Here is an 11,891-nt window from a genome sequence, read left to right as displayed (position 1 = left end):
CCATGCCTCCTATCAATAGTAAATAATAAGTACAGATTTTAACCATAATAATGTCTTATTGGATGGTTATGAAATAAGACTTTTGCATTTCACATTGTCTATAGAAAAGGAAATGATGTAAATGTTGCCTTTGCTTTGCTAATCCTCTAATCCACTCTGCATTACAGTAATGCTTTAGTTTATATTTTGGGAAGCTATTGTCACATTTGACCAATTCATAACATATTTAAAAATGAAAATCTTCATAAAAAATGACTTACTCTACAGATCCAATCATAGTAAAAGTGTCAACAAACAGCCAAACCTTGTTGGAGTTTCACTGTATGGTGTTAACGGCCATAAGGTTCCCCTCCATCTAATGGAAGCTAGTGCGGATGGACAACAATAATAAAAAAAAAAACACTAAGAAAAATCATCTGATCGGCGCAGGGTAAAATCCGGACAGATGTATTTATCCCAAACGGACTAAGAGGACACTAGAAAGCATTCGTGCCCCACAGAAGCGGCTTTTACCCCCCTTGCATGCACCACTTACCGAGGAGAGGAGAAGGAAAGAAGCCAGCCACTACCATTCCTCTTCGGGCTCCCCTTAACCAGACGGCAAGGCCGCGCGGGGATCCGGACCGCTGGAAGCGCAGCTTTCGACGACGATCTCACCAACCAAGTCAACGGTAATGTTCTCTACCGATTAAGATCGAACAACTCTGCGTTTAAAAGACAAAAACAGAGTCGGAATGAATTTGGAACGTAGCTCTCTCTTTCTCTCTCTCTTTCCCTCCCTCTCCTTACTCGCTCGTTCGATTGTGTCAAGTAACGGATGCGCTTAGTGTTAGTACCGGAATTGGGCTCTGGGGTGAGATTTTCAAAATCAAATATTGTTTTGTTATTGACGACTATTTACATTTTACAAAGAGGGACTTGTGTTTAAAATGTTTGCTAATGTTTTATTTTGAAGTTTAAATGATTCCTATACTATGTTTTTAAGTACAAAAAGAAACTAATTGGCAAAATTAATCATGTAAAACTCGTTTGATATTGTTTCGCAAACTAATGTAATCCTGACCTATTAGTGAGCTTGCACATTAAAGTATAGCTTCATTCAATTATGAAATAGAAATAAATAAATATTGTATTTTGCAAAACGATTTCTCTCGTTTCCGTTTACATCGGTTGCGCACTTGATTGCCACTGCGCATGAGTTGGCCATCTCTGACGTCAAAATTACATTAATTGACCGGAATATTAATTTATTTTGATCATTCAACAAACAAACATAACTTTTCTGCCATTTTCTATTATTAGAAAGTAGAGAAATGTATTATTTTCAAGAGATCAATGGGTGATAATGGATCAGAAATGTGAAAAGAGGCTACATTAGATTGATGCCCGCTTTACACTGTGTATGTTAATATGCTACTATTTGCAGCGCGATGGTGTTCCAATTGGCCGAGCACATGGACTTTGTACAAGCTTATTATGTAACGACGAGATGCACTTGTTCGAGTTCAAGTGAGACCTGTTTGGCCGAAAAGCTGTCACTCACCCGGATTAAAGTGAGTTCACGAGTTTGGACTTCAGGGAAAGTGGAATTTAATCAAACAGTCATTAAAACACAATGACCACTAGTTGCTAAATGTTTTATTTATGTATTTCCTCTCAAATATCTATGTCAAAGTAGTATTTGTCCTGAAAGCCTTTGTTGATAGACTTAAGTTTTGTGAAGATCGCAATGGGGGAATGTGAACAAACAGCCACAATGGGCATGCTGCCCTCAACTGGCTAAAAGCATAGTAGTACATATTAAGGTATTTTGTTGTGTAATGTTTGAAAATGCATGTGACTGCTATAACAGCAAAAGTCAGGACAAGACTAAAGAATAGGTTTCCTGTTTTAATGTGTATCAAAAAGTCAATTTCAGACATAAAATGAATCAGGAAAAAAGTGTAGAATCAACCAGAATGTTTATTTTTTGGGAAAAAAAATCTTTTCACTTCTTTGCAGCTTCTTTCTGGGGCTTCTTAGCCTCTTTCGGGGTCTTCTTGGCTTCCGACTTGGGCTTCTTGCCTTCCGACGTGGGCTTCTTTCCCTCCGACGTGGGCTTCTTTCCCTCCGACTGGGGCTTCTTGGCCTGCGCCGGGGGCTTCTCATCCGCTTTCTCAGAATTGTCGCCCTCTTTGGGGTCCTTGGGAGCAGCCTCTTTCTTGAGCTTCTTTGCAGCCACCCTCTTAAGCCTAGCCACCTCACGGGTGATTATTATGTTCCTCTGGAAAGAAAAAGTTGACATTTACAATCATTTATTTGCTGCAGAAGTTCAATACATTTGAATTGAGTGGGGTTTGTTTTAACCCCTTTTGTGCCTTCATTCCAAAATTTCTCCAACTACAATATTCACTGTAATCATACAGCCTCCTTCACTTACCATCCTCTTGGCTTTCATCACCTTGTAGCGGTCAAAGTCGGACATTTTAGCCCTCTAAAAACAAAGCAAAGAGACAACTACAGTCATATGCAGTCCATGTTTAAAACAATATCAAAACAAAAAACACCATCCTCCATAGTTACCAGACTTTTACAGTAAAAGCTACAACAGATCATGAGTTTTAGTCAACAAGATTCAACAGAGTAATCAACAAACCCAAATTATACCTTTTCCCTGGCTGCGAGCTTCTTTGCCCAGCTGCTCTGTGCCCATTTCTCGTTGACACTGGCCTTCTCCCATGCTCTCCTCACAAACTTCTGACGGGCACTAGGACGACACAGAAAGACAAGATACAGTTAACAGAGATGACACAATTACAGGTGAGGTCATATTTGATGCTGATTCCTACACAAACATTGACTATCACCTGTGAGGCACTTTGATGACGTAATCTGTGAGCTGCATGCATTTGAAGGGCATGGCTTGCCTCCTCACGCCGGAGCATGGCCCATCAATAAGAGCCTATAAATATGACAAAAAATGATCTTCTGTCCAAAAAAATGAATCATCATATTAACCTCTGCAAACACTTACCCTGTTTTGGTCAATGACGTCAACGATGGCCACCAGCTTTCCAGCATAAGGGCCAAAAGAGACGAACGCGACACGGCCGATCTCGACAAAGCGCTTGTAGACCTGCCGAGAAGACAATACAACAGAAAATTATTATAGCAAATCAATTGGCAAAATTTCTCACTATAGAATTTGTTTGTGCAAGGCTCTGTCAAGCTATAATATTTTTAAAAACTGTAATTAGTCGCCAAAACATAACTGGAACAGTCAAAATTGTTTATGCAAGTAATTCACAAATCTAGACTATATAGGGACAAAACTGAGCTAATCAATATATGATACGACATCAACCATCACAATGATTAGTGCTACGTTTAATTACTATGTAGTAACATTTGGAGTGACAGGAGAGCATAATAGTTGGTAAATTAAATTATTTGACAATATATACACAGGAAATAAGTTACAATGTGGAGGATCTCGCGGTTAGAATTAGACAGCTAATACATATGAACCAAGTGTAAACACCCGTTGCAAAAGTCATCACACAATAGACCAATTCGCTGCAAAAAAGCGTTACGCTGAAACATTTTTGGTGATAATGGTTAACTGTAATGGGCTGATGAAGCGCGTTAGCTTAGCAGGCGTATCCACGGGCCCGTTTATCGTCGGACCACGTTGCGATTGGGAGCCCACATTTTATATACAATTATGCCAAATAAACGGGAAGGCTAACATCAAATACTTCGAATAAATGATTACGTGCGTATTCGGCGTCTCAGACAGCAGTTCATGTTGTAGCTAAACGGCACACAAACGAAATTACGTCGAAATGAAAATGCTAACTTGGCCACAGCGGACCTACCATGATGGCAGCCTTGGAGCAAAAAGAACGACAAGATTTCCGGTATGCCGAAACGTCACTTCCATCTATTACACAGATTTCAGATAGAACACTAGATGGCAGCATTTCTTCATATCCATTTACTCTACAACTGTTACTGCTTTCTTCAATTAGAAAAATGCAATATACTACTACTATAATGTATCCACAGATCCTTCAGATCCTTTATAAATTTTACTAAATCCAATATAAAACAAAAAACAAACATGCACCTTTGCAAAACAGTCGTCCAAATATGAACTGCTGCACACCATGGTGCACGAGGAGCATAGAAGCTATCAAAAATATTTTTCATATTAACATATGCCACATGCAAAATCTACAGATTAGGGCCTAAAACTGGGAGGTTGGCTTGCAGTGGATTGTGAACATTCACGGAAAACATGTTTTGGCCTCTTTTTTATGTTCCTTGCGTTCTATTTACTTTGGAATCACACAGTAGGCCGGATCAAATGCATCCGGCCCACGGTCATGCCGCTCCCACCTCTACTTGAAATTGTGCCCGTATACCTAATAAAGTGGCTGATTTGTGTTGAGCTACTTGTGCCGTGTGTGTTTATTGTTACGTTGCCAAGGTCTGTTGAGGCCAACAAAATGACATTCTTTAAGAAAGCGGGAATTTCAGAAAGTTGAGCCAGCCTGATGAGCGATGGGAAATGTGATTGCAGTTGAGCTTCGTTACAGGCGCTTTGTCTTTCGTTTCCTCTGGGCCTTTCCCCCAAAAAAACATGTTTGTTCCTAGTTTGATATTTATGTAGCTAAGTGTTAGCGGTGAGGGAAATCCTGTCTGACCTTTTTAGCGTGCCGTGATGAGGACACGGTCACTTTGTGACGTCCAGGAGGTGGATATTGTTTATATTGTTTTTTTTTTTTTTGTAAGTTATTGTTGCATAACCCACATCACTTATTTTTTGTTTAAGCCGAGATCCAATGAAGGTACCTGGAACCTACTTTGGAAAGACATTTATTCAGGCATGATTCAGAAGACTCTTAACATGCAAGGATGATGAGTTACAATTGTGAACGCACACACATACACACACAGATGGTTGCAGTTAGAGAGTCATATTTTAACTGAAGCTGACACTGGTGTTTCATGTCTGGAAAATGTGAGTAATGCTTGTTTGACAAATCATCTCTGATGTAGTGTAAGCCTTGTTTAATCAAGCTATGATGCATTAAAACAAGGTTGCACTCTACATAGAACAGATGGAAGTGCATCCATCCTTAGTGTCCCTTTAAATGTATTATAGTAAAAAAAATAAAGGTTAACGTGAGCAATTCACTGAATTGTTTTTTAGCTTTTTAAAATAATTGGATTAATTGAACTGGATCAGAATCCCTGTTTTTTATAGATCTAAAACAATGTTTATTATTATATTGTATATATATCCTTGGACCATACAAAATGATGTGGAGTGCCCTATTTGGCCCCCGGACCGCTACTTTAACACATATAGTAAAGCATAAAACAAAATCAGGGTCCACACTTCTAATCTGCCCTCAATAAATAATTTGAAGTAATGCACAAAAGCTTTATTTATAACCGATATCAGTACACTAGTACAGACATTTCCACTCAAGATGTTCTTTGTCTCTTCGAGAAAAGTACGACATGTCATTTTATTTAGACTTCTTCCACACTTGGCACGTGAAACCATCCCAACTATAATTTATAAAGTGTTGCTCCTACAAATCATTGCAAAGCAACTCTGTCTTATATAATCATCCCTGGGCTTAGCGTAGCTGTCATCCCCTGAAATTGTTAAACAATAGAAGTGAAGGGTGAGAGATAACAGAGCATGGCCTCTACTGTGATAATAACACTGTACGCTATATTTAGAGGCTGAGTTTGGCTGGTACGTGGACTTTAGAACGTTTCTCATTTTGTGAAGACATAAATTGTTAACGCAGGCAAGAGACACAAACGTACGTCAATGGGATGTCATCAAATGATGTTTGTTTGTGTGGCGACAAATAAACTGTTAAAAACTGTTTGAAACAGGAGTTATTGTTTTGCATGCTTCATGGTGGGATGGTTCATAGTTTGAGTTGGATTGATTTTGAATGCACCACAAAATATTTGGTGCGCAAAGAGAGGAAAACCCGGAGAAAAGCCATGCAAACTGCAGCCCTTGCTTTCAGAACAGTGAGAACCCACTCTATCCCGGTTTCACAACTTCTTACCAGCAGACTAAAGGGGAAAAGAAATCACAAAGAAGCTTTTAGATTATTTCATGTCCTGTTTTTATTGGCTACAATCCAATCACGAGGAGATAAGTCCATCAACTTGGCCAAGTTGCCCTCAGGGTTATCAGCGCCATTGTTTACCCAACCCTGGTCAACACATGTTCTCAATTCATAGTCCCTGGACACTCAAACACCTGAAAAAGTCTGTATATATGTGCATATATATGTATGTGTATGTATGTATATATGTGCATATATATGTATGTGCATGGATGTATATATGTGCATGTATATGTGTGTATGTATGTATATATGTGCTTATATATGTATGTGTATGTATGTATGTATATATATATATATATATATATATATATATATATATATATATATATATATATATATATATATATATATATATATATATATATATATATATATATATATATATATATATATATATATATATATATATATATATATATATATATATATATATATATATATATATATATATATATATATATATATATATACATACATATACATATATAAGCACATATATACACACATACATATACATATATAAGCACATATATACACATACATTTACATATATAAGCACATATATACACACATACATATACATATATAAGCACATATATACACACATACATATATAAGCACATATATACACACATACATATATGTATATACACATACACAAACTCTAACTTGCCTATCCAGATTGAAGTTTACACTCATATTAAACATAATTCAAAGAGAATATTGAAAAAAAATACATAATTTTGCCTTCAGAATCAATGTAATCTTTAATACATAAACAGAAAGTCTAATAAATATCCTCAACATTGCTGTGCTATAACGTTACAAGCAATCAATGTATGAACACAAAAGTAGACAGACAACATTGCAACACCGTCAATTAGTATCTATCCTCTGCCAAAAGGCAAGTAATATTTAGGTAGTTTAAATCTTTGTTTATATCCCTGAGGGCAAGGTACAAGATGATTTGACATACAAGCATTTTTGCGTTATGAGGAGCGGTCATAGAAAAAAAGTGAACTCATACTCCGAGGCACCACAGTATGACTTTAATAGTGCGTTTCATTTTTAGTTGTAGTTTGCAGTGCATGCAGATGCTGATGCAAGTTAAAACTTGATTATACTGCTGACTTAGCATGTTTGCTTTATTTGCTGCGTGACAAAAAAAGAAAGAAAGAAAGAAACGCCACAGGAGCTGACTTATATAGAGTGTGTGGTACTTGTGTGAATATTTTGTCCTAAAGGAGCTTACCAGGAAGCTAAGTGACAAAGTCCATTTAGGGAGTGGTTTAGTTGGATGAATAAGTCAAATAAAAGTACCAGCCAAGAGCTTCATACTTCTGTAAAATACTGTTGCTACGCTCATAAAAATGTACATTTTATGGAAAGAAGTATTAACCTTTCAACCCCTATTGCGCCCAAATAATTAGGCATCTTGCCAAGACGATTTGACCATTTACTCGCTTCCAATTTTGGGTAGAAAAGCTTTGTGGTGGAAAATCTCGGGCCCCCAACAAACACTTTTAAAATGTAACACAAAAGAGAGGAGTCTTTTCTCCTGTCCAACATTGTAACGGATTCTCTGTAAAATAAAAACACAACAAAAAGTCCTACGATTGCTGTGTAAAACCTTGTAAATCGTCTTCCCAGAAGAGTGGAAATTGTGGATGCAATAATTCCTTGTGTGTTTTTTTTAAAAACATTTTTATTTGTTTTATTTACTGCTACAGATGTCAAAGTAAAAGTGTGACGCAGCATTTCAAATGGCTCCAGTTTGAGGCCCGAGTAAAAAAAAAAAAAAAAGCCACAACGGCATGTGGCCACATGTTGATCATGTGATCTAACAACAACTGACTTGGTTGGTTCGTGTGTATTAGTATGCGGTCTCGCTTAGCCAGACGCACGAGATTTGCTGGCGCAGATGAATGAAACTTTGCACTTTTCGTCCATTTTGTGCCTTTCTTTTCCTTACTGGAACGATTTTCTGATCCCGTCTGACTTTGGGCAAAATCTGGGTGACACCCAAAACTGGTTGCCTGGTAATCCCAGGCCAGATTTGAATATTTACCGATAAATCGGACTTCAATTGACCATGTTTTTGGAATCTAGGGATCCAAAGTACCCAGAGAAAACTTATCCAAGCATGGCAAGAAGATGTATATCTTACAATAGATGTTTAAGGCAACTACAAGTACTTCATTCTACTTTGGAAATGTGTCCATCTTGATAATAATCTTTCATTTTGATGATTTTCATATGTTGTTGTTCTTTCTCTGACTTTATCTTCTAATAATGACCAGATACATCAAGTCTTGGCTCAACGCCACTCTTGGAGATACTAAAGTTTAAGACACAGGATTCAAAACAAAAAATATTGGTCACACACACACATACACACACATACACACACATTTCCTGTTGGATTGTGTTCTCGCTGTTCTCAGAAAACTAGGCTTTGGAAATGGAATGTTCAAGACCTCGTCAGCGGCTTTTCAGGACCAATCAAGCGAGTCTTACAAACCCCATGCTGCCCAGGTTAAATCCACTTGAACCTTTCCACGCCCCTTTCGAGGGAAAGTGCCACCACGTCCACGTGAAAGTGGGATTCGTATCACTGTAACACCGTCAAGGCTGTCTTTTTTTAACCACCAATGGCAGAGCCATCAAAATCTATTCAGTCAGACGAGAAATAACTAAAAGGGCTTTTGGCCACTCGGTCTGAAAAAGTTGACATTTCCATTAATCACCCGAGCTGCCGCTTGGCGGGCGTTCCACGGCCCGGCTCCAAATTGCTGCATGCACACAACACTTATCAACTTCAAATGAGTATCCTCCTCCTCCTCCTCCGACATGGCGAAGCTGGTTATTTTGTTTCCATCGGGAGGGTCGCAAGAGATCTGTTTGCTTTATCTCGAGTTCCTCCTCCTCACGCAGCAAGTCATTCGAGATTCCCCAGATTGTTTTAATGGACGGTGAGCTCAGCCTTGACCTAAACAAATGTGCTTTGGATCTGCTGAGAGCTGCTATAAATAGGCTCGGCGATAGCCGATATCCAAAGAGATTCCACGGGCATTATGGGAAGTTAGCGACCGGTTTCCTCCCTTGCTAAAACCTTTGGAGACGGGTACTTTTTGGGGAATATTTAAATGGACAAAAGGAAGATTTGAGAAACCTGGGAGCAATGTTTACTCAAATTTTTCATTGGTCTGGGCAGAAAGACAACTGAGTACCAGTGTGATTGACATCATCATTGCTTGCTATGGAAACACCAGTATCACACCTGCCATAAGCAGGTGCATGTCAATGTTCCCTCTAATTTTTCATGTAAAACATGCTGTAAAACATGAAAAACATAAGAGTGGACAGAGCTACTGCTACTAGATGTTGTGTAAACGACGCCATCATGGGGAAAAGGGTTAAAAAAAGTTTGGATTTTATTTACTGCGCGCCATATGATTGCTGCTGCGCAGAGAAGACAAGAGTAGTGCTTAAAGGGAACATTGCCTGGGAGTCCTAGTTTTTTACGGCCTACCGTGGGGAAGGATGAACGCGTTTTGGCGGAGCGAATACTGACGTAGGGCGAATTGAGCTGCGAATACGTGCCGATAAGAGCGACCCTGAGAGAAGTAATCCGCCCCCCAACCCCTCCCAGCACCCGCCTCTTGGCAAACTCAGTCGGATTTCAGATCACTGAGGATTTATTTATGTGCACAGTGAGTGATTAAGCTGAGAACAAATTAAATTCCTCAAATGATTATTGCTCATTTCTTTTCCCATTTCCTGTACACTCATAAAAGAAAAGACTTGCAGGTGCCGGTGGAACATTGCTCATGCTTTCCTCCAAAGTCAGTCCGGCCGGGCATCCGTGCCAAATGGAAGGGTGGCGTTCCATCACTATTTGGGAGGCCAAGCCAAATATCCACCTGGCAAGGGCCGAGCCTGCCTGTGGTGAAATATACTACGCCTTATTAATAATTTCTCTGTTTGATCTGGAAAAAGCTGCCTCACGCTCGTTAAATAAAGACCTCATTTGACTCGCCCAAATCAAAACGACATGACTTCAACTACTACTTCAGGATAAGCAGTTAAGGTTAAATGAGGTGATACTTCATTCAGAAAACTTAGTTTTTTTTACTATATATACCGCATGCGCCATTGCTATGTCCAGAAGAATAAAAAAAAAATTTTCATAAGAAATATTAATGTGATTCCTAAAATGACTTTTACCAAAGCCATTCAATTCCATTTAAAATCGGCCAAATCTCGTATAAATTTGCCTTAAAATCATTAAATTTTACAATTTTTCTGGTATAAGATGCCCCCTGACTCATAATTTTCACATCCACATTCATGGTTTTAATTGTTAATAATAAAATTACTCACTTTAAAGGTAAAATCATGCTATTTCTGAGATACTGTACATTCCTAAAGGGTGTTGTTGCCTATACAAAATTCAAAAAGGAAGTCATGTGAGCAGTACAACCCTAACCCTTTGCTCTTTTTTTAAATAAACCACCATACAATCTTGCGTTATGGCGTTTCGTCTTTGTCAGGTCTAATTTATGCGCATATAAGCCGTAATTAAAGACATAAACACACAAAAAGTGTCAAGATGATGACATATATGGATATGGGTGTACTCAGCCAATTTCCAACTCAACCATTTTGGGCATTTTTATGGCACTCGCCATCCCAAAACGTAGGCCGAGATGAAGTCATGTGCCCGCCGCCGGACCTCCCGCGGCCTTGACTGAGGCCACAATACATCTGGGCCGCTTATCTTATTTCCCACTGAGGGTCTGTGGAATTTTGGGGGATGCGGTCACGCTTTGCCTCTGTTTTGAAAACACAACAAGGGTCCATGTGTGTGTATGTGGATTGACCCATTTTGGTGGGAATGATCAAGCTGTTTTGGTTATTGCGTAACTTGATGACACACGACCTATGAATGCAAACAAACAGAGCAGTGGGATGCCACAGTCATCTGACTTTAGTCTTTAGGGGTGTTGACAACAAAGTTTTGCAGGGTTTTCCTGGAAGGCAGTGTGCTTTAAAGTGCTCTCGGTGTTTTATTTCATTTTTCTCTGAAATAGTAGTACCGAGCGCTCGCGCCAAAATCATTTGCTATTCCATCGTAGACATTAGAAAATCATTAGCTCCGTAACCGCTCTCGAGGCAACATTATTATCGAAGGGCCGGCGGCCCAGCACGTGTTCCCCCACAAGGCGAGTTGGGCGGAGGATTCAAGAAGACTCGTGATTGGCCTAGAGCTCTCTTCTTGTGCGGCGACTGAGAAGGGGATTATGTATCATAGTTATGTCCAAACAATTGAAGACCTGCAAAAAGATATGGGAGAGCATCACTGGCATTCATATGATGGCTGAGAAGCCGGGATTGCTTCGTGGTTAGCAATGTTTTCGGGGGCATCTCGTGATGTACGCACTTCAACTAACATAGTGACATACTTCCTCTAGTATGATGTGTAATGCAATATTATGTCATAGAGTGAAGGCTCAACACGGGGCCTTCTCCATTACGGCACGTGAAGTTCCTCATGCTGGAAAACACTGCCATAATAATTCTTGTGCAATTCTGTAGATGAGTTACTATTAAACCAGAGAGTGTAAATAGATGGACATGGTGTGACGGACTAAGTGGCTCGATGAGCTTCCACTTTGAATGGATTAGATGTCCATTGCTGTCAATAGCAGTTGTAGAAGATTGCGTTTTTCACTTATTGGT

General features: G+C 39.1%; 1 protein-coding gene across 1 annotated transcript; it reads right to left on the bottom strand.

Annotated features, from left to right (window-relative positions):
- Positions 1 to 1,944: 1,944 nt before the first annotated feature.
- On the bottom strand, positions 1,945 to 3,917 carry rpl14 (ribosomal protein L14). The gene is made up of 6 exons (XM_077743987.1): positions 3,858 to 3,917; positions 3,014 to 3,115; positions 2,847 to 2,941; positions 2,647 to 2,746; positions 2,420 to 2,473; positions 1,945 to 2,263 (listed from the first exon to the last, which is right to left on the bottom strand). The coding sequence occupies exons 1-6, from the start codon at positions 3,858 to 3,860 to the stop codon at positions 1,988 to 1,990; spliced, it is 630 nt and encodes a 209-aa protein (XP_077600113.1). The 5' UTR covers positions 3,861 to 3,917; the 3' UTR covers positions 1,945 to 1,987.
- Positions 3,918 to 11,891: the final 7,974 nt, after the last annotated feature.

The sequence above is a fragment of the Stigmatopora nigra genome, chromosome 21, assembly GCF_051989575.1.
Source record: "Stigmatopora nigra isolate UIUO_SnigA chromosome 21, RoL_Snig_1.1, whole genome shotgun sequence".
Lineage (NCBI taxonomy): Eukaryota > Metazoa > Chordata > Actinopteri > Syngnathiformes > Syngnathidae > Stigmatopora > Stigmatopora nigra.
This window is presented reverse-complemented; position numbering and strand designations above follow the sequence as displayed.

Bases quoted from the DNA above. Each gene is read 5' to 3' on its own strand.
- rpl14 (XM_077743987.1), bottom strand. The intron at 2,942-3,013 runs GTAAGTGTTTGC...TCATATTTATAG, and splicing joins ACGTCATTGACCAAAACAGG to GCTCTTATTGATGGGCCATG. The intron at 2,264-2,419 runs GTAAGTGAAGGA...TTTTCTTTCCAG, and splicing joins TGATGAAAGCCAAGAGGATG to AGGAACATAATAATCACCCG.